Source organism: Cimex lectularius, unplaced genomic scaffold (assembly GCF_000648675.2).
Source record: "Cimex lectularius strain Harlan isolate CLEC.00 unplaced genomic scaffold, Clec_2.1 scaffold21, whole genome shotgun sequence".
Lineage (NCBI taxonomy): Eukaryota > Metazoa > Arthropoda > Insecta > Hemiptera > Cimicidae > Cimex > Cimex lectularius.
This window is the reverse complement of record NW_019392671.1, coordinates 651044-675547: the sequence shown is the minus strand read 5'-3', so window position 1 is coordinate 675547 and position 24504 is coordinate 651044. Positions and strand designations below refer to the sequence as shown.

Genomic DNA, 24504 nt, shown 5'->3' with positions numbered 1-24504 from the left:
AATTGATAGTTATTCAGATATCGTGAGATGCGGTCGGGTGTGATATAGGTTTCAGAAAAACATTTTCTTTATCGTGCNCAAAAAAAGATCGAAACGTTGGCACGATAAAGAAAATGTTTTTCTGAAACCTACATCACACCCGACCGCATCTCACGATATCTGAATAACGGTCACTAATCTCTACACATTAAAAAATTGAATTTATACCAAAGGTATTTTGTATACTTTCAAATCAGAACCCTCAAAAGTTTGGTTTTTGTCCAGCATATCATCGTCATTAAGGTTTGTCGCCATTTTCCGTGGTGGGTTTTACCTAAAATTATTATTAAAAACCCTAAAAGCCAAAAATGCGGAGATAGGCAAACCAAAATGATCCAAAACGACTTCTATCTTTTAATCCTTCAGCAGCACGTATCTTCCGGGAGCTGGGCTGACCGTAAAGCCCTCTCTATCATCTCCCATCCCCAGAAACCTCCACGTCCCTTTAACCCTCAGCAGCGAGAGTTTTTCTTTGCTGGTTTCCCAAGACATGTTTCCCCCGGGAGTAGGCGTTGAGATTGACCGTGTGAAAACCACAAGAATAAATATTTCAATATGCATGAATACAGGATACAAATAAAAAAAACTGCAATAATTTTTATTGACGGATGAATCACAGGTGATGAAAATTGTTGAGTTATTAATCTAATTGCGAGTTTTTCTAAAAATACTACGAGAGATTGTGGAGTGTTTTAGTAAGCAGAGATTGTAATAAAAACATCATAGTTTTAATGCATTTTGCGATTTTTTTCTTGACATTGATTTGGTTTCCGCTATCCAGTTAGATATCCAGTGAAATTATGAATAGATTGGGCTTAAGAATCTACTACGAACTTCGTTTTTTCCCCTTTTACCGAGGATTTTGCTATTCCACACGTAAGAATGGCACGACGTTCGTGTGAATTTATACATAAGCGCCTCTGGTATAATTTGAGGGATCCACCACTTTTACTCGTACCTCACAACTTTCTCCACCCAGGGTTGAGGTCATATTCTCTCGATGGGGGAACGCTTTCTTGCCAGCCGGCTCCTCGGAAACCGTGAAAGTAATAAGAATTGTTCTTGGCCCGTCGAACTAATCGGTTGTATTTACCTGGAGTTAGAATAATGATATACTCGTTTGAAAATTGGCCAGTTGGTTGTATAAACTATTGTAAATAATAGTGCAGAGATTTTAAAATCATTCGAATATTTTATAATATTATAAATTATAATATTTCATTGTTAGTGATTGCAGTAGTTTGATCTGGTCTAATTTTAATAAAAACCACTCGTATCAAAAACCAGTATTTTTACTACTCACTACTATACATACATTAACATCACTCTACAACATAACTGGTAATAATAAAACACTCATTAACCCCCAAGACCCAATCCGGGTTCTCCTATCAGTCGCAACCACTACGTCACATCTCGCAACATCCCCCCTTTTAAAGATCTAGTCTTTTTGGACACCTAATTTTCCATCCATATCTGCTCACGACTTGTGGTGGTGTTTCAGCTGCAGGTGTTGTCCCTGGGGATATAGGTGGCATTTCTTTTGGGTCGTCGTCCTTTCGTACTCCAGTTGTTGATGATATTGCTTGGCCAAGTGTAGACTCATCTCTTCCTGGTTCCTGGACTTCTCCACTTGCCTGGGTAGTAGGAGTATAAGGCAGACTCTGATTATGATGGGAATACGGAATTAAATGGACCCGGTTTCTCCTCACCGTCCTTTTATCTGTCTCTACAATGTAAGATCGCGGTTCCTTGGCTGGAGTGATAATAATACCTGGTCTTTTTAAGTCGGTTATCCAGACTTTGTCTCCAATGTCGAACGGATCCAATGGGTGTACCCCATGTCTTTCGTCGTAATTCTGTTTGTATTTCTGCCTGTACTGTTCTTCTTTTACTCGAAGGAGTGTCGTATCCGGTTTTTTATCGAGATGCTGAGCTAAGCGTGGTAATGTATCTCGCAGTTTCCTACCCATGGAAAGTTCAGCTGGTGAGAATCCGTTAGGGAGTGGCGAGTTCCTGTAAGCCAAAAGCGCTAGGTAAGGATCATCTTGATTTTTCTTGAGTAAGGATTTGGCTATTTTCACGGCTGCTTCTGCACTGCCATTGCTTTGATGAAAATGTGGACTGCTGGTTCTGAACTGAAAATTGTAATCCCGAGAAAATTGTATGAATTCTGAGTTTTCTTTAAGACTAAACTGGGTGCCTGAATCCGATCTTATTTCCAAAGGTATACCATGTCTGGAGAAAGTTGCCTTGCACTTATCTATAACTTCCTTTGCTGATAGAGTTTGTAAGGTGGCTATTTCAAGGTAACGAGAGTAACAGTCAGTTATTGCTAAGAACCATTTGTCTTCAAGTTTGAATAAATCTATTGCTGCTTTTTCCCAAGGTCTTAAGGGGAATTCTGCGGGCAATAATGGTTCATTCCTGTTCACTCTATGCTCGATGCATTTCTGGCAAAACCTCACTTCTTTATCTATGTCGGAGGAAATGCCAGGCCACCAGACACAGCCTTGTGCTCTTAATCGACATTTTGAGACTCCAAAATGGCCAGCATGGATACGCTGTAGTATGTTTTGTCTAAGTTGAATTGGCACAATAAGTCTCTCTCCTCGCACAAGTAGTCCATTCACTGTAGAGATTTCATCCTTTACTGGGAAATAAGGTCGAAGGTGAGGTGAGATTAAATCTCTGGAAGGCCATCCTTCTCTTGTATATTCGGCTAGAGTTTTAAAAATTGGGCCATTTTCTTGTGATCGACGAATCATCTCAATGTTTTTGTCTGTTGTTTGAATGGAAGAGACTATTGCCTGGACATATGCACCGATTTCCTCGTTCAGGTCATACTCTTCTCGCTCATCCAGTGGACTCCGTGAAAGGCAATCAGGTGCTGCCAGGTGTTTCCCAGGAGTGTAGGACATTGTATATGGGTACCTCATCATTCTAAGCCTGAGCCTTTGAAGTCTTGGAGTCAAATCATCTAAGTTTTTTGTTGTCAATATCCGGAGAAGTGGTTTGTGGTCAGTTTCTACTTCTATAGTCTTCCCGATAATGTATTCCTTCAACTTGTCGCAGCACCATGCTACTGCCAGCGCTTCACGTTCGATATTTGAATAGTTCTGTTCGGTATCTGAGAGCATTCGAGAAATGTATGATACTGGTTGCCACTCGCCCTTTTTTTGCTGCTGCAAAAGGACACCTCCTAGCCCATAGGATGTAGAGTCAGCAGATACTCTTGTTGGCAGTTCTGGATCATAGAAGGCTAGTAGGGGTGCCTCAGTTAAGTCCTTTTTGATTCTCTCAAAAGCCGTTTTCTGTTGTGGTCCCCAAGTCCACTCATTAACCGCCAAGACCCAATCCGGGTTCTCCTATCAGTCTCAACCACTACGTCACATCTCGCAACAAATTGTAATTGTGCACAAGTGTTGTCATGTTTATTGTTGTAATTAATATAAAATTTGTTGCGTAATTATTGAATAATCTTCTTTGATTAGTATAGCAATATGGTAATGAAATAATATTGACTAAAAATATTCACAGGAGACTCGAGAGGTGCTATGCTCTTTACTCGTTGTCTTGAGAGAAGTTAGGCGTGAAGACATACACAAATTATGCTTCCTTGTAGCACGCCGGGTTTGACAGATTTTATTGTGGAGGTTGGATCATTAATTGACAGGGAAAAGGATCTGTAGATAAATTATTTAATTACCCTATACCAATTATATATCAGGTACGATTTAAGATCTGCCATTAGGACGACATTCCATACCTTATCGAACGCCATTTCTATGTCTAAAATAGCCTAGCACATAGTTCTCTTTATTTTTCAATTCTTACACATATCACGAGGAACGCGGTTGGGCGAGAGGTTTAGGCGTCTGACTGGCATTTGCCACGCTAGTGGTTTTGGGTTTGATGCTTGGCATAGCCCATAGAATTTTAATTGAAAATAATATGAAAAACGTATAGTAAAGTTGTTCTGACCCCTCGTCCACGACACCCAACGTAGTTGGACGTTAAGCCAAGCCCTCCTTTATGACAGGAATTACTTTACTTAATTTCTATATAACTGTTAAAATGCCTATGAAAGGGAGGAATATTTGCCGACCGAAGTTTGAAATTGGTAAAATCACGTTTTTAGGATTTTTGATGACCATTTTTGTATCATCAATTTCGCGTTACCAGGGAGTGGGCATGGGTTGGGTTAGGTTAGGGATCGTTAAGTTAGGTAGGGTTAGGTCATGGTTAGGTTAATTTTATTCAACTAAACTGAAATGTAACCAGTGTCTCATTATTTGAACAGGAACCAACCGGAAAAAAACCCAGACATAATCCACCAAATGGACCGATAATCAAACAAAGCGCCGAGAACGCACCCCACTCCCACAACCTTATAAAAGAAACTTGACTGAACCGAATCTCACAGACCAACCCAGCGAGTATAGACAGGTTAAATTAAAGATTCAGACAGGTATACGTAAAATAATTCCACCCTAACCCTTACCTTTTTTCCAATCGCTGTTGGTTTTTCTATAAATAACCCTTACGTTTGTATTAATACAATTCCGATCCCTGTAATTTAAAGAGCTAAATGCAATTGAGTAATATCGATATGTAATTTTAAGTTTTAGATGAGGGTTAGGCTTAGGTTAAGTTAGGAATGGCTAGGTTAGGTTGGGTTAGTGGTAGGGTTATGTGAAATTAGGAATGGCTACGTAGGGTTAGAGTTAGAGTTAGAGTTATGTCAAGTTAGGGATGGTTAGTTTAGTTAGGGTTGTGTGTATTAAGACAACATTGAACGTTGTAATTGGTTAGGTTGGGTTGGGCTAGAATTAGGGTTACATCAGTTCAGGTGATGGCCTCATGAGCTCATTGAGTGACAACAGTGTAAAGCCTTGATATATGAAACAACGAGGCACGTTTCCTTGCTTGCAAGGCAAATCCCGAGCCTATTCTCCAAAGTATGCGTTAAGTCAGGGGTTAAATGTCTGCGAAAGGCCAAAACATATTCTAACCAAATTTAAACGCAAGAAAACTGATGGTCTATGGCTGAAGTCATTAACTATTCCTTTTTCCTAGAGGTGAATCGCCTCCACCCTAGAGAATTGAAATTGACTTTCATACGTCAAAACCGTAGACTGCTAGAAGCAAACGATTTTCAGTTGCACTCTCATCTCAGCAAGAGTAAATAACAATATTAACAGGTACGTATCAAGTATCCCGTGTGAAAATCGAATTTGTTTCCCACAAGATACAATAGGTGAGAAGAAAATCGGCCATTTCAAAATTACCTTATTTTTCGTCGATTTTCCGATTGAAACTAAGCGAGGAAAAATAATTGCATAAATGCACTTCATATGCTCCAGTTATTTTCGTGGGTATCGGAACATTCGACCTTATACCGTTTTCACAACTATACCTTTTGTCATTCTATTTTGTCAAAACATCTAATCAACGTTTTTACACTATGAATGTTACTTGCCAGTTATATCACACTGATTCTTCTTGTGACGACATCCTACAAAGACTTAGTTGCAAAACGAGATGGCTGTCGTTCGTTCACAGTGGCTGTGGACTATTCTCGGAAAACAATTGTAATATTGATTTTTCTTGTAACGCGCAGTCAATGGAGACAAGAATGCACTGTGAAAAACGACTAGATTTTTCCTTCTTAAATCTATCTAATTTCGTACTATTTTTAATAATATAATACCCGACTAAATTCGATTAATTGAATAATCCTTTGGACGTTTCTTGATCTAATCCCTTAAAAGTTATAAATGTCCTCTCTTAATTTTTGTGGCTTTTAAAAATGGGCAAATTTTTCTTTCCATCCTTTAAATAGATTAGCAGCAATACGGACAATGCATAGCTGAAGTCACAACCAAAATGACAAAGGAGTCTTAATTTTTCTCTCACACTTTTCCCCTTCACATACACGTTTCCCTAATTCTTGTCAGGGTTTTGAGTGATTGTGCCAAATTGTTACTGTTTAGATTTTTACATACAACATCAATGTTGTATTCATCACGATCAAGATCATCAAGTTGTTCGTTGTTTTGGAATTTGTTCCAATCAGCTTTATGTAGTTGCCAGCTGCTATGTTTGGAGTTTAGGTTGTTTTTAATTGTTGATTGGATGAGGATAGGGAAACGATCTCTGCCAAGTCCCGTGAGAGTGCTTCCAGTGCCGAGCCAGTGAGGGTGTACCAAGTAAATTAAGGCTGAAGTGCGGGACTGACAATACTGAGATCAATTCTCGAAAAAGTGCCCGACCGGGCACAGAAATGGGTGGCACTTCTTGAATTTACGATGTTAAGGTGGTTTTTGTCAATAAGGTTTCTAAGTTACGGCCATTGTGGGTTGTATAATCCCCGTATCAAAGAAACTTATGTGCATTGAAATCCCCAAGCAATATTACCGGGGGAGGGAGTTGGAGGAAAAGATCTTCACGTTCATCAGATATAAATTTCGTTGTGGTTGAATTTAAATAGAACATATAGTCATACGTTTAGGAAAGAGGCAGCGATAACTTGAAGATGGGAAGATAAGGACAGACCTTGAAAGGTGACGGTGTTTATAATCAAGAGGCCACACCACCATAAGCAATTTTGTCTGAGAAACCATCTTTTCTAATTTTTTCATAATTGCGTAGTGTAAAGCTATCAGTGTTAAGGCGGGTTTTTTGAATACTTTCAACAGATAGGTCAAATTCATTAATTAAATATTGTAAATCATTACGGTGAAAGTTTAAGCCACAAATATTCCATTGAAGAAAGTGAAGATGCTACATGTAGTGGTAGGATTAAGTATTGGGTTGTGGCAAAAGGGTTTGTAGCGGTCTAAATAAAGAATTAACTTAAAAATGTAATATACGACAAAAACAATTACTTATTTATTGGGTTACAATTGGCAATTAGATGAACTGTGCACAGTTAATAACATACAAAAGAATAGGAAAAACAATAAAAAATTATCACCATGAATGTCGTCGAGTAACGTGTTCCTTGTTCTCCAGTGTTTCTATAGGCTTATACACCTCACCTCTAGTGAAGAGGTCAATCCTCAAAACGAGATGGAAAACGTACTCGGCGCCCGTAGCAGGTCTGATGAGGAAGGCATTTTGATGTTGATGCTGGGACGCCGGGTGTTGATGGTTCTGGAGGGTTTTCTGTGTCTATCTGTAGGTAGGCAGGTTTATGTCGGTCGATGGTTACTCTTCTGGTCGAACCTCTGACGCTTATGTCAAAAAACTTCCTTTTCACCACAAGGAAGGGTACTTGGTCGATTCATAAGAAAACGTGAAAACATTTCCGCAAATCTGGGTGTTCTTAGGTCTTCGTTGAACCGTGGTAACTAGGATTTGAGGGCTTTAATCGTCGCATGCTTTCCTGGAGATCCTTCGCAAACTGATAGCGATCCTGCGGATCTGGTTGGTTGAACCGGGCAAACGTAAGGAGCACCATAAACCATTGAAATTATTAATAATATCGGTTTTAATTTTACTGTTTTACTTTTCTGTATTTTAAATGTATTTAGAATGGAAAGAATTGTTTTACATGATATATAACTAGTTATTTTGCTTTGTACCACTTGTTTTTGGTGTTTTGACCTTGTTTTCGTGAGATAATTTAAATTTGAGCCTTGTGAAAGTGGGCGTTTACAGCTAATTTTGTCCAGGTTTAGGGTTGATTTTGAAATATTTACCTCGGGTGTTTTGGGTTGATTCCTATTAACTGTTTGTAGGAGTTGACAGTTGCAGGGATGCAATTAGTCGAGGATTATTGGAGCTAGTGTGAACAGTAAGCAAAAGATCGCTCATGTGCATTGAGGTGATTGAGATGTTAGGTACTTTTCTGGAAGAAAGTGCACAAGTTTTGAAAGCTTAGCAGCGTCTTCGGCGAGGATTCAATTTTAAGAATTTGGGAGGAGAGGTTCGGGGGGAAGAGGATTGAGGAACAAACGAAAATGATTGAATGAGGGAAGGAAGATTATGGATAGGAGAATGAAGCTATTTTGGAATATAGAGGTTTTTGTCTTTCTTGACGGGAAATTCGTTGTTTATAAAGGATTTCAGTCTGTTTAAAAGAAACTTTCTGTTTTTCGAATGTTTTAAATTTTCTTTTCAGCAATACGGGGCATTGATGGTTAAAAGCCGGGTGAGATCCAGAATAGTGTATACAATGGGATGAATTTGAACATTTAGAGATTCGTTCCCCCACAATTTCCGCAATTTTTGGTTTTATAGTTTTTAATTAAATGGCGATACCTGAAGCATGAGAAAATCGGGTTAGGGGAAAAGGGCACCCTCTGATCTTGAAGGAAGTCAAGAATTATTTTTTCAGGAAAGTCATGTTTTTGGAAAGTAAGAAATAAAGTTGGGGTGGAAATAGATTTTCCATTTATGTTTTTCTTCATTCTTTCAACTTTATTGCCTTGAGATTCGAGTTCAGACATGATTTCTATTTCAGAGCTATGTAAATATAAATTCAGGAATGTACACAACGCCCTTTGAAAACTTTAATAAGCGATGGAGGGTGAAATTCCCGTTTATATTTTCATAGGTTTTGATATTTTAAAGGTTTAAGTAATCGTTTTTATAGTTAATATCAAGAAGAATAGATCCATTGCGGAGAAATTTTAAGAAAGTTTTTGGGACTTAACTTTATAAACTTGCATACTTTAAACGGTCTGAAATTATTGAAAGAAATCTCTTTTAAAAAATTCTCGGGACATACCTAAGAATTTTCCGCACAATTTTCCAATTATTGTTAAGTTGTTTGGTGGGTCGGTGGCTTCGTCTCGAGAGAAAAGTTCATTTCATTCATGTTTTGCAAACTCTAATACAATTAAATGTGATTTACACCGACATCTTGGTAGATATTAAAGATTTTCGTTAAAGGATTACAAAAGAAGAGGTTTCTCTCATATTTCACCGATAGACCTCAAAAATTTTGGCTGGCCACAATTTGGAATTTTCACACCAGCGCAGAAAGCCACATATTGTTAACTTCACAATGTTAACAGCAAACGTGCACTCATTTTGGCGCAACGCCTTATATAACGGATATCTGTAAATAATTTATTAGAGATATTAAAGTAATATTTAGTGTACAGAAGTTTTTTTTTTACATAAAAAGGCAATATAATGTTTTTGTATTTGAAATAATTTTTGTATCACGGTAGAATGTATGAATAGCCATTTTTTTTTTTTTTAATTTAAGGATAACACTGTAAGGTACAAGATTTTGTCACAGTAACCCAAGGGCAAGTTCTTTTTTTCATTCCTGCATGATTGGCAAAGCTGATTTTAACAATGCTAGGAGGCGTCAAGGGAAAATTTCTTATTGAAAAAAACCCGCGTCTACCGTGGTGGTTAAACACTTGTAAACCTGAGCGATAGATCGTAAAAAACCGCAAACCAACATAATTGTATAAAAATTATTTCAAATCTCCTCCTCGTCGTAGCTCCACTTTGCCGTAGTAAGTAGACTTTCACACGAAGAGAGATACGTCCTTTTTTGCAGTAATGTTAAAATCATACAATCAATGTACGGGGGGGCATGCAATAGAAATTGAAATTGATGATCATAAATCGTACACCTGTTTCCACAGTTCGCCATCATCTTGCATCTGAGGAAGAAGGCTAGAATTTCAACGATATCGTCTCTCGAAGATTGGAAAATTTTCCTTTTTGAAAGTTAAAATTACGAGGTGAATGGGTTGGTCAAAATCCAAACTAACGAACTGGACTGCCTCGGACCTAGGCGAATTTTCAATGAGAGTTTTTTTCTCGAAACCGATGATGTGGTACAACGATACTCAGCGAAAAATATCACTCGTTCACAGAGGATGAAACGATAATTTTTTAATTGTAACTAATTTACAATAATTGTAACTTAACTAAATTGCATAAAGTATTAATTAAGGTTTTTAGTTGAGATGAAAAAAAGTTAATGGCACGAGAGGGATTCGAACCCACGACGTTCGGCTAGATACGCCGCTGCTCTACCACCTGAGCCATCGTGACCTCGATCCACTCGGACATCAACTCCCCATCTCAACCCCACCTTATGAGTTTTCCCTCCTTATGAGCTCAGGTGGTAGAGCAGCGGCGTATCTAGCCGAACGTCGTGAGTTCGAATCCCTCTCGTGCCATTAACTTTTTTTCATCTCAACTAAAAACCTTTATTAATTGCCTTGTATTAATTGGTCAAGCGGACCACGAAAATAGTGAATTAATGCATAAAGTATTTTTATTTCACCTAATGTTTTATGTAAATAAGATTAATGACGTAAATGATGTCATGATTGGGATAGAACGACGAGAAGTCTACACGGATGGGCTGAAATGTAGGGTGTGATGTGGTGGGGGTGGGTTAAAGTGTAAAGTGGGTTAAGGTGGAGGTTGCGGTGTAAACTGTCATGCCGATTAAGGTGGTTGGTCAGGGATTGTTAGGTGGAGGTTGAAGTGGAAATTGTAAGGTGGAGGCTGTGTGTGGTGGACATGAATTCGCCGTCAGAGCCCATAAAGGTGGAAGATTGGGTAAGGTGGAGGTGTAAATTGTGAAGTGGATTAAGGTGGAGGCTGGCTAATGGGAAAGCGAGGAGCTGGTGGTGAGAGGAGGATGGTTCACCGTCAGATCCTGTGAAGGTGGTAAGGTGGAGGTGGAGGTGGAAATTGTAAGGTGGAGACTGTGTGTGGTGGAGGTGAGTTCGCCATCAGACTCCATGAACGTGGAATATTGGATAAGGTGGAGGGGGGTGTAATTGTAAAACAGAATAAGGTGAAGGCTGGTTAAGGTGAAGGGAAGGAGCTGGTGGTGAGAGGAGGCGGGTACACCGTCAGACCCCATAAAGGTGGAAGGTGGGGTAAGGTGGAGGTGGAAATTGTAAGGTGGAGGCTGTGTGTGGTGAGTTCGCCGTCAGACTCCATGAAGTTGGAAGGGTGGGTAAGATAGAAATGAAAAGTACAAAATCACTGCTGGCTGAATTCAAAAATGTGTATTGTTATTCATAACTTTGAAAAATCACTGGTGACTAAATTAGCACAACATAAATCTTATTTACATCTTTAACTCGTACACATTAATCGTTAATTAATTAACACAACAACCTTTTAGGGATGTGGTAATCTTTCTGAATAAATAAAGATACTTTTAGGTTTAACACTTGTAAAAAAGTTGAAGAAAGTCATTAAATTAAAGTCGTTAATGGAAAGACTTAGTATTCGTTTAATTTTATTCAAAATCATAATTGAACTGTTGGTTTAATATTATTATTATTTTGAAAACAAGTAGGTAAAAAATTGTACTTCTATTTCCTAAATAAATTTAAAAAACGTCTGAAAGTCTTGGCAAGTGTTGGACCAGGCTAATTACAAATAAGAAAATCCATAAAGTGATCATAGAGATCAGGGTAAAAATGTTAGAAATGGCGTGATTAAATGTTGTGTAACAGTATAAAATTAGGAATCCTGCTAAAAACAAAACATACTATTTTGTATTGAAATCATCAGAAGGAAAAATCTCATATTGAAATTTACTCAAGATTTCCATTAAATTATTTATCTGTTAGCATTAAATTTGTCGCAGTTTCGAACAGAATACTAAAACGGACTTGTTGTTAGTGTCCAATCTCTTTCTCTATTTTCGGTTGGTTCTCTTTCTTGGGTGTAGTGAAAATCATTTCCCTTCTTTTGAATTTTTCGTATAACAAAATCCTTATCGCGTTTAGCGCTTCGGTTACGTACTTTGCCTTAGCAATGATCTTTTTTGGCAATTGACCCCATTTATTATATAAAAATTTATGACAAATATGATATAAAATCATAATTCAATTTATCAGGTAATTTTACAGAATAATAAAGACACCTTAGCTGGAAAAAGGTTTCATGTAAAATTAAATTATCATAAAAAAAACTTATAAACTTATAAATTATTACAATTCGATACTTCTGATACATCACAATCGTGCTTTCGATCTAGATGAAATGAATGTTTCTTTTGTTATTACTTAATAAAATATTCTATATTACATTATATTTCTACGCCGAGAATTTGCCGGCTTCGCTCCGTGGTCAGGCGGGGTTACTTAACGTAATATTAAATTAAAAATGGGCGCCACGCTGTTTAATATGACACAGAAACAGCGAACCGTAAAGAAAAAAAAGAAAAGAAAAGAAATCAAAGAAAATTAAATTAAAATTAACTAAGAAAAAAAGAACGTAATATTTACAGAAGGAAACAAAAAACACATTTATTCCAAAGGAAACTGAAATAATAAACATACATCAACCTTAATTTTCTACGGGTAACATTTTAACAATATAATTACAAACTTACACACTAAATGAACCTTAATTATCTTATATCTAAATAAACATTCATTACAAGCTAAACTTTCCTGGGAACCAGTGTCCATCTATGCTTCTTGTTTATGACGATTGAAAATCCCCGCTTCCAGGAAAATGTGGAGCACCTTCTCTAAAGTTGGGTGGGTCCGCTGTCGCCTTCGTCGATCAAGGAATTGATAGTTTTCTATTGATCCGGCCAATGCCGTTGGGATCTCCGTCTCGACGCACCCCGTACTCTTTTTCCAACTCTTTAACCTACACTAATCTTAAGCCTATCCTAGGCCATATTAATTTTTGATGGACACACCGCCAATTTTAGTTTCGGAGACATTATTGCGGATGCAACCCCGGTTAAATAATAATAATAATAATATATACATTTTCTGTTACGAACATAACAATATTGCATATAATGAATGGCTTGGGAATCTACTTTCCCCAAGTTAACCGGTTCGTATGATTTATTTTCTTCGAAATCTAGAACAATATTAAGTATGCACCTCTCGGCCGTTATTAGCCTTAAGTAGCCTTTGAAAATAATTCCTTTTTATAAGAAAGTACGACTTACCTTGTATACAGCTTAATCTGCCCACGTATTACGTTTTCTTTCGTAAACAAATTAAAATAAAAGAATCTAAAGATTTGTAAAGGTTTCTTTTCTAAATCTCTCAACAGCATAGCTCAATATTAACTCGATTTTAAGAATATTTTTGTATTAAAATCGAGCAGTTGTGTTTAGAGCTAGAGCCGCAGTCTTTATATCATTTCTAGCTGCGTCCTTAACCAGCCTGTCGTTAGGCCTATTGTTTTTTTGTTTTTTTTTTTTTTTGCGTTATGAACTATGCATATTAGCCATGTGACAAATTCGTATATGTGTGTTCAAATTTGGGGGGTTATTGGGAAAAAAGGGCCAGGGGCAACGATGGGAATCGAACCCACGACCGCGGCGTGAGAGTCTCTCATGCTAACCACTCGGCTACCGCGGTCCCCAGGCCTATTGTTACTGTACCATTTTACCCACATAAAAATTATGTTTTGAGCATTTTAGTATCTTCCATGCGATCGACCAGCCTTTACTCTATAATAGTTTCGTGGATTAGGGTTGAGGTCAGAAAAACACATAGTGCTTTTGTACCAACGCGAGATTTCGACGATATATTTCTTCTACTTCAGGGTGTACAGAGAACAATCTTAATTAATTTTACATTCATATAGACGTTTCATATACATATAATAAGATTCACGTATCATATACTTACAGGATACAGGGTGTCCTTTTTAGATAGCTAGGCTGAATTTCTCTTTCCTGAATTCCTCTATGCACGATTTTCATTTTTTTATTCGGCAAACAACCTCCAGGGTTAAAGCTACCCAAATTACATTATATTTAGAAATACATAAAATTATTTACACAATAATTAAAGAAAGTTTATCAATTCAGTCTCACTTAAGAAGCCCATAAGTCTATCTGTAGTCTCTCGACAGTCACGTAGAATTTCCCATAAGCAATCCGGCAAGTCTTTGACTCGTAGGACGCATATTCTCTACAGAACACGAGTAAATGAGGGCTAAAAAAATTGCTAGGAGTTTTTGTTTGCGGTTGAAGGCGTCATCGATAGCTCTTTCAAGTTGAACCAGATTATCTCTAGTCCCTCTTCCTTTCCTAAAACCGCTTTGGCCTGGTGGAATCAGACTTTTGGACTCAAGATACCAATGTAGACGATTTGCAGCCACTCTTTCCATAAGCTTGCATAAAGAGAAAGTGAGTGCTCTAAGTCTGTAGCTTTTAACCTCATATGGAGGTTTCCCTTTTTTAGGATATGAATGGCAATGGCATTGGACCATATTTTAGGGAAAAGACCTTTTTTAAGATTTTATTTATAATTTTAAGTACAATAAGCTTGCCATTATGTTTCAAGTTCTTGTACATACTTTACCAATCCCATCTGGTCCAGGGGTAGTGTCTTTCCTAGAGTTGATTGCATAGAAAATTCAGTTTCTGAGAATGAGAGGTTAAGTGGATTTAATGGGTCATGATATATTGTTAACGGAGGCGATTCACGTATGTTCTTAATTGAAATAAAGTGGTCTGAATAGTTTTTAGACGCGGGTATGTTCGACAGATGTTGGCCTAATATATTGGTAAGCTCTTTAGGGTCTGTGATATATTCATTGTTTCTTTTTAAACATTTGATTGATGGGGAATATCCTTTTCCCATTATCCTACTTACTGCGTCCCAATGGATCTTGATTGGCGTATCACAGTTTGTATTTTTCACAAAGTTTATTCAGGAGTCTATATTACTTTTTTAATTATCTAACGTGCATGTGCCATAGCATTTTTGTACAGGTCAAGGTTCCGAGTAGATGCCTGACACAGAAATTTTGTGAGGGATTTTTTGCCTTTTCTGCAGTGATCATTCTACCATGGAACAGGGTTGCTTTCGACCTATAGGCCTCGTACGTGGAATAGTTTCCTGTGCACTATCTTTTATTTTTTTCAGGAGTGATACTAAATTTTTATATCTATCCAATCAGCTTTTGATTATTTCCTTGAGGTTGGTTTTCTATCATAGATGAAGCAGACCATCAATTCAACGATTATTGGATAATGGTCACTACCGTGTAGATCCGGTAAGGTTCCCATTGTAATAAATAATGATTCAGAAATCGTGAGATGCGGTCTGGTGTGATGTAGGTTTCAGAAAAACATTTTCTTTATCGTGCTAACGTTTCGATCTTTATTGAGATCATCTTCAGAGCACAAAGTGTTTGTCTTCTGTGTAATTGTGCCATTCTTGCTTGTCGTGTTGGGGGCACTCTCAATTATACAGAAGACAAACACTTTGAGCCCTGAAGATGATCTCAATAAAGATCGAAACGTTGGCACGATAAAGAAAATGTTTTTCTGAAACCTACATCACACCAGACCGCATCTCACGATTTCTGAATAATTATCGATTAACGGTCACTAATCACCACACATTGTAATAAATGATGTATATGCGGGCTACATAATCTTACTCAATCTTTAAAAAATTTCCTGACCTCGCACAGAGATGGGGAGGAGAGAAAGTGCCATTAATAATTTCAAGGCAACATTTGGAACGTAGCTTTTCACGAAAAGACAGATCTTGAAAGGATTAAAGTCTTTAAAAGTCTTGTTCATTTCACCGTCATTTAGGTACATGAGTAGAAATTGTTTTCACCATATACCTTTCCTATTAAAAACACTTTCCTCCTCAGGAGGGTCTGGTGGAACTTTTTCATTCATTTCGAATTATTTATATAAAATGAAAGAAAGAAAAAAAAAACATTTCTATAAAACTAAAAATACTCATTGATTGTAAAATATAGAAAATTAAGATGAAAAAGACATATCAATAAGGTGTAGTCCTTGAAAGGATTGGAGCTGATAAGGTGCCGAGGCTCAAACGATGTTTACGGTACAAGGTTCAAGCAAAGACTCGCGGATCGATATTTAAATCTTTAATTCATACGCAGCCGACGGAAAATCACTGATGAATAAATTAACACTTCAGTGATAGACTTATTTCGGCATTGTTAGCGCATTCTTGTAGGTATTTTAAAATTTCGAGAATCGCAGCTTCCGCGGTGAAAATGGTCGTAACGATACCGTTCACTGAATAATCGTCTGTGTAGTGTCGTTGGGCAGCTTCCTACAAGTTTTTAAAACTTTCTTGTTTGTCCGCAATATCCGTGTCGTTGGTCACTGTTTCTGGGGCGTATCCATTGACTTTCCACTGAATTGTGTTTCTTGGGTTATTATTGTAGAATATCTTCTTGCAAATAGTAGCGATCATTTTCGTGAAAATAAAGTATTGCTTCCACGTCCCTGCTCCTCATATGCTTACGGGGTGGTACTTATCATCTAACCTTTTGGCTATAAATTTCCCAACGGTTTTCACCTTTACAGTTTTTTTTTTATAGAAGTTGTTTCACTGCGTTTTCAAAGAACATGGCTGTATCCGAGCAGCTGTCCTACAGTGAACGCCCCCATCCACCAGATCCTAGAAACAACGCCGTGTTTAGTCGAAGTTCTCTTGAATTTGGCTATACACGTCTAAATTGCAAGATTACAGGATACATTGGTAGTTAAGCGAGCCCACCGGGTTCTTTTCCAGGTCAAGGTCAAGGATATTCTACCACAAAGTCTTTGACATATTCATTATACTGTGGGTTCCTTTTCACGTTTCATCGCGGGTTTCCACGTTAACCTTAGGTCGAGATCTACTCCTAAATACATAATTAAAGTTCCATGGCCAAATAAAAAATAGAATAAAAAAAGACGAAGGAACTACTACAAGAAGACCAAAAAATAGCATGTTTTGACATCATCTCTGATCTTAAAACACCCACAGCTGCAATGGGACGTATTCTCAAAGTTACACCCATTCCGTTTATTATTCATATTGGCTCCTTTTTTGGCCAAAATGTCCGCATTTTCATTGCCCCTGTCCCGAATGCCTAGGGTGGTCAGGGTCTTAAGTGCCGCCTGTCTGAGAAAATGGCTATCTTCCTGGTGATACTAGTCGTTTTATTTCCCTGACAGAGTGTTCAACTGCTATGATTTCAGACTGGAAAACTGAATCGTTTCTACCTAAAGTTTAAAGTCTTTTCATTCTTCGGATTCACCCCGAGTACCCGAGTGCTACTATCCGATTTTGTGCTGTCAGTAGACCAGTAGAAATTGGCCTTCTGAGGTATTCCTTTGGTCCACTCTTCCCTCTCTGGTATATGGTATTGTACTTGTCGGTGAAGTTAAAATTTGTAGTACTGGCAACGATTGGAAGATTGTGAGAGTACAAAGTAAATGAAATAACAATAGACTAACATGCAATATCTTCTTCCCAAAAAATTGAAATTAAAGTAGGTATAATCGAACAAAATAATAAGTAAATTAAATTAAAAATTGCAAATCAAAATATTGTAATCGATTGATTAACAAAAGTTGACCACGAAAAAATACCGGATCCGGATAATATTAGATTTAGTTTGAATTTAGTTAATGCTGTCTGAATATGAACAGAAATTAACAAAAAATTATTACTAACTATTAAAGTAGAAATTATATATTATAAAAAAATATATATAATATAAAAGTAATAATTGTTCCTTAAATTATCCACTGAGCACATTTGGGTTAAAAGAAGAAAAAAATGATTAATCAAGCTTGCATGCAAAAATATAACAAAAAAAAACAAATTCAGATCTTGAAGTGCGATGTCGATGAATGATGGGTTTACTGTTAATGAAGGAGATTCAAGACCCTGCGGTGAAATTCCAGATGCCCTTTAAGCGAAGATCAAACGAAGTTCCTGTTTTTGTTGGTCGAGTAGCGAGATTTTCTGCCAATGATTCTCACTGAAGTGGCTGAGCCGAGGACAGGCGATACCAATTACTCGGGACGATAATTTCCACGAGTATCGACAAAGTTCTCCCCTTTTTCCGAAGACGAATGAACGAAAAAAAAAAATGAAAAGGGTGAAGCCGAAAAAAAATGGAGTCGAATGGTCAAAGCGGAATGTTATTGTTGTTCGAAGGCGGATTATTTCGGTCAACAACTGGAACATTTAAGCGTCATCTATTTCTCTATTTTAAGCGTCTATTTCTCTCTACACCCAACTATAAATATTTAAATTCATTTACTAGAAAAAAATTATTTTACATATTCCAAAAAGGTTCAAAAATAAATTGAAATGGGAAAAGGAGAACGAAAGGAAAAATTATAAAGGAAACATTTGTTCTTGAAAATTTAGTACATTTAACATATTAAGAAAAATGGACGAGCTCAAACACACTTGTTAATGTAAAAAGTAGAGCTTATTCTAAAAAATAAATATTTTAAAATTATTTTTTTCTAGGTTGTGTAGTTTTGGGGGGAATTTTTGGAATAAACCAGGGGTAAAACTGCCAGTTCTTTGTATGTAGGTAAAATGTCTGGCTTCACTAAAGAATTAGTTAAGTGGTGTATAACTTCGAACCACTGTTTTTTCCTTCTGTTTTTTCGATAATCAGTAATTATTTGCCATTCTCAGATGATATGTAGAAAAATGCTTTGAAAATAATAAGTATGCGCTTAATAATTTTTCATTGTTCGACGGAATAAATAAAATAATTACTACCTTGTTATACAGATCTTGGACTATTACGGCGTAACTTATCTACATCTTAATTGGCTTATTTTTTTTTACTTTTGTTCAATTTTACAACTATGTCCAAATAGCCTGTAAATATTACTGTATACTCTTTGGATGGAAAAGGCCTCATAATATCGTCCAATTTACTCCTCTTAACGTCTAAAGTATTTGAAAAAATTTGCCTTAAAATAATATCAAAATTAATGTCCTCTAACCTAAAATCTAAATTCCTGTGGAACAGATTGGCGCTTGAAAGTAAAAGTGTGTCCCACCTAATTGAAAGGTGCAATTATTTGGCTTCATATAGAGAAAGCGTAGGAATGCCACCCGATATGATAATTGTGCTTGGGCGTAGCAGTGAATCTGGGTTTTCTGTTCCGATTCTTCGAGGAAATAAATTCTTCCAGGAAGTTTTATTGTATATAGTAATGATAGTTCGATGTTCCTAGCATGTGTTGAAAGTGAATGCATTTATAGGCGTGAATATGTAGAGTGAGAGGACCGAAGGCGGGAATATTCAGTACCCATAGACCCACAAATAGGCTTGTTATTAGATTCACTAATTTCGTGGTCCGCTTGACCAATTAATACTATACAATTAATTAAGGTTTTTAGTTGAGATGAAAAAAAGTTAATGGCACGAGAGGGGTTCGAACCCACGACCTTCGGCTTGATACGCCGCTGCTCTACCACCTGAGCTATCGTGACCTCGATCCACTCGGACATCAACTCCCCATCTCAACCCCACCTTAAGAGTTTTCCCTCCTTTTGCCATTTTTATTAGAGGTGTTATTAGAGGTGTAAAAAATGATGGAGAGATATAAAGTATTCTACCACCCTAACCCTACTACTAACCTAATACTTGGTAAATAATAATTAAATAGTAGTAATAATAATATATAAATAATGGTAAATAATAATTAAATAGAAGAAAATAATATATAAATAATAATTGGTGTAACTAAGAAAGAAGGTACTGTGAATGGGTGTGGATTTAAGAACTGATTGCGTTGTGGTTTGAAATGACCAGCGGTTGATAGCTCTTAACCCTGCCGTAATACCCACATCAATTTGATGAAAGATCTTTCACTTGAACCCGCTGATTGGAGGAACTATTTAAGGATGGATGAAACGTCTTATTTATATTTATTCCGGCTTGTTACCCCCTTGATTAGAAAACAAAAGACAATCATGAGAGAAATCATCACTCCACATGAAAGGTTGGCAGCCACATTACGATTTCTCGCTACAGGGATGAACTACGAAGAACTTAAGTTGTCTACTACGATTTCTGCTCAGCGATTAGGGGTTATCAATACCGCATAACTCGTTACATTTGTATCCTTTGTTTTGAAAAGGTCGACAAACTGGTCGAGGGCCGAATTTCTTTTATTTCTATCGTGGTTGGACAATTATCCAATTATCCACCACTTTCCATAAGCATGGTAAACTTTTATACAATTCAATCACCTCAACAATAAAATCTCGATTGGATGTCATTGCCAATAAAGAATAAACGTTTTTGTCTTTTTGTCTGCTCAGTGACCGAAAGACGGAGACTGCGCCAAAAAAACAAAAACGCGGGTTTTCTCATTCACGACCAAGCCAGCGCGCCAATATTCCACCAGGCACGGCAGGTTTCCCATTCACGAACCCGTCATAACGTCGTCGCGCCGTAGATGTTTGAAGTGGCGGGATGGAGTTTGACCGGTCGAATATTCGGACCGAGGTCTGACTCAGGACTGCCAACACCCGAGGTGTGCGATTCTCGAGGCCAGCCGGTAGATTATTGCAATTGCCGGTGGAGTGGGACAAGTGATAGGCTCAAATTTGGCTAATTTCTCTTAAAATGTATCCAATCTTTCCAATCAGAAGTCCTCAAATTGTCAAAGCTTGACTACGTCATTAACCTCACTATCCACAACGAGCAAAACGTCTACGTGAAGCTTTCAATCCAGTCTAATCCTACTGCCCAATTGCATTCTATTGTATAATACTTTCCCTTACAAAGGACCCAACATAGCATAAAAAACAACGGCCTCGAGACTCCTCACCCCTAATCCTTCTTACTGAGTGTCAGTTTTGGCATGTTTCTCTTAACACGTGTCCTCAGGGAGCGGTGTTTATTTACTTACATAAACGTTGGAATGCAGCTCATGTGTTAATATATACTGCCAACGATTATGTGAAATATGCATGGGCTTTTTTAGCGGTTGATGTCAGTTGAGTAATCGGTACTTCAACAAGCTAAAATTGATCAAATCACCTGTCCGAATGGAACGAGTGAATTTGTGAAGAAGAGCCGAGTGAATATTGCCATTTATCCAACTAAAAACTATTTCCTCACTTTCGCCCTATTTTTTTACCCTGGCCGAACTCAACAACATTCATTAGTGTCAGGAATGAGCAATAAGCAATAAATATGCTTAGAGAAAAAATGGATAAAAAAAATTCTCCGGGCTGTTATGAAACTGTGAGAGGTTGCGTCAAAAATTGGAATTCACATGAGCAACGGATAACAGCCGCGCCATTATTATGTTAACCGTGAAGATGGTGGAAGATCGGAATCCGTTCTGTGAATCAGCCACCTGAACGGCGATATTCATGAATACGGTGAGATAATCTTTCGTATACGTTATGTTAAAATTGGATCGCGAGATGAAATGAAAATAGGTTGTTGATCCACTGGCCAACCGCGTCACGCCTTTATGGAGGAAGCGAATATAAAAGTAGAAAGGATTCTTTTAACAAATTCAACATGACATAACTCATCTGTATCTGCTTCAGAAACCAAACAGTGGCATGGAGCACATAACAGGGCATAAATTGCCCCTTTTTAATATCGTCAAATTAAATTATTTAAAGTTTGCGTAGACAATAAGGTTGTGAATTAGTTCTAGTTTTCTTTTAGTTTTGAACCCATTATCCATGAAATCTACGTAGTATTTTTTCCCGCATCCAATAACCCTTGGAAATTTTAAAATTTTGAACGTTATTATAACTCGAAAGCTTATACGCAACCATTAGCATCTATAAAATATTCCTTTATGGATTGATCTTATCGGTTACTGTCCACTACTCACACCCATCTTAATTTCCTTTTTAACCGTCCATTCATTTTTCACTCGATTAGTGATTTCTCTTTTGATCCTGGGTGCAGCGAAGGGAGCAACTTTTCTTCACCAACCCATTTTAATTGTCCGTTATTCGAGCACGTACGACCTCCTTCTCATCTAAACCTTGAACCAAAAATTTACTACTTTTTAATGTGGTATGTTATTTAGCCGCAAAATTCTGATTTATGTATTGTTCTGAGACTCCCTTTTTAGCATGTTTGTCTTCCACCTCGTTACCTGAAGTTCCCTCATAACCTTAATGTTTTTGCAACTAGTCTTTTTGCTTACCAAATACCAGGTATTTTCCAGTAACTTTTATGTTCGTTAATATCCAGAGATTCTAATGCATTTATAATCATAGTATTTATGTTATAAAATTGTGGTTATTTGTCGCCTCGAGGCTTCCTTGACTTAGCGTTTTTGCAACTAGGTGGGTCGCCGTACCTTAACTAGGCTATTTGTAGATAATGAATACACCAGGTGTAAGGCTAGTAAATACTAGCCATTACTTCCATAATAAAACGGGAAAACTGAGACACCTGCTGACTCTGCCATGAAACATGAGAGGCATCGACACGTGTCCTTTATGCATAGAGCACTCCCGAAATGTGTTTAACTACCTTAAAGAACCTTAAAGGTATCGCGCTTTCTGGGTTATGTAAATAAAGTAGGTTCAATTTCCACAGTAGATTTTTTTTAGGTTACAATAGAAAAAAGAGCTAATAGCCGGACCTCAGGAAAAACGTTTGTTTTTACAAAATATCATATGAAAATTGATGACATTAATATGCAATTATATTTGACAGTAAACGCATTCATTTAATACCTCTATGCAATACTCATTGGATTTTTGTTTGATGGAGAGTCAGACATCATCAGCTACTTGAGTTATCCCTATATTGCTCGGGAAATTTGGATGTGGATTTTTGTAGGTCTAAATCCGCACATATACGTACATATATACAAACATGGGCCAAATTGTGCCCATTCGCTTCTCGTAGTCCACCGGCAATTCTAGCTTTTGCATTTACAGTACATTGCCGGCAAACTCGTGAATCACACAGCCCAGGGTGTTGGCAGTCTGGGGGCAGACCTCAGTTTCATTCGTCCAGCCACCGAGGTTGGGCTCCGGGTTCTATCAACAGCTAGGTCAATTCAGCATCAAACGCATGCAGTTCCAAACCCATTCCATACCCAAATACATTCACTCCTATTTACATACCATTCATTCAATTAGAGTTATGGCGTACTCGATAATCCGCCATAGATTCTCTCACATCATACATTCCCGCTAATAAATACATTCTCTCTCAACAAAAATTAGGTGTACACAACAATTATTACTATATATAATAGAACAACTCCGTTTGGTAAATTTTGTTCTAAATCGTATACATTAATAATACTCAAAAGAGGGCTAAGGATGAAGGCCTTGTGAAAGACCTCGCTATGTTCGGTAAGGGCCGATATTGGAATCATTAATCCGTACATAAATATCTCTAGCCGATATTAAGGAAATTATATTGTTGATGATGACCATGGGGTTCGGTATCTTATTTGCCATTTTTAATACTAATAAGTTAGTATCTATGATGTCAAATGCGGCAGCCGCCAGGTTTTGTCTGATTGTTAAGACGGCTCCGAGGTGAATGAGAAGTAAGTATTGCAGCTTCACAGGTCTTATTCAAAATTTCCTCGAACCAATCGTAGCTAACTTGAGAAACAAGTTCTTGGGGCCCATATTCCTCCATTGTGTCAGAAAATGTAGCCCAGTAAAGCGAGTGGGTGAACCGTCGTTTATAAAAACCACATCATTCTCTTCAATGGTTAACAGTAGTGCATACCTGTTAGAGTCGCTCCATTCGGAGCCAAATGTTATTTGGTTATCTCAATCCATTATAAATGGTTTCGGCAACTTCTTTATGAGAGCATCCCAAGTTTGACTTGTAAATTTATTACTGGGATTATTGTCAACAGAAAAGATTGATAAGGGCTGAAAAATCGAACGTGAATTTGGATTCTTGATCATGAATTCTTCTAAGGGACAGGTGACATAAAGACTAAATTATTTTTAATCAGTATGGTAACATTATCCTATCCTCCCCATCCAGTCAAAGAAATTGAAAATTTGGAAAATGAATTTTTTGTTGTGGACGAAGCCACGTTTCAAAGAGAAGTACATACTATATCGATTGAGTAATAATCTGTAAGGTGTTCTAAAAGTCCTGTTTTTTAATGATGGAATGAGAATTCTATTGTAAAATACTTAAGTTTATGTGTGGTGTTAAACTCATTTTAGACTACATTTATTTATAATTTTTATTTTGAGGATTAAGTTGAGGTAGTTCATGTGATGACTACACGTCTGATAAGCTTTTGAAATAGTTTCTATTTTGTCTGCGCGGTCAATATATGTTTCATGATTTAAGTCCGATAGTGTTTCTTAGCATATATATACTCTACGAGAATTTTTCTTTTATTAAGGGATTATTTTGTAGGAGCTGCCTAAGATGGTTGGCGGTTTTTCTGATTGTTTGCGAATTTGAAGTTTATTTGTTGTAAGTAGGAGAGATGAGTCTTTTCTACCAGGTTTTGTTTGTCCTGTACGTATGGGTTTTTATAAAATGTCAAGAGGAGAGTCCGTGTTGTTTTGTTTAGAATTTATTTCATGGGTTTCAATGTGTGGAGTTCTATATTTTCTAGAAGATTAAATCTATTTGATTTAATGGATAGTGGTTGTTGAGTGAAGAGTACTAGCATTAGCTTTTTTCCTTTTTTTCTGGAAAATTCAGGGCAGGTTCTGTCGCTAGATCAGATAATACATTTCGTTTCTC

The 24504-nt window shown here is 37.2% G+C and overlaps 1 protein-coding gene across 1 annotated transcript in view; it reads right to left on the bottom strand.

Annotated features, from left to right (window-relative positions):
• Positions 1-1472: 1472 nt before the first annotated feature.
• Positions 1473-24504, bottom strand: part of LOC106666859 (uncharacterized protein K02A2.6-like) — a 32228-nt gene continuing 9196 nt past the window's right edge. The window contains exon 2 of the mRNA XM_014394343.1: positions 1473-3407. Within this exon, the coding sequence (XP_014249829.1) occupies positions 1473-3407 (1935 nt within the window). The remainder of the gene's footprint in view (positions 3408-24504) is intronic.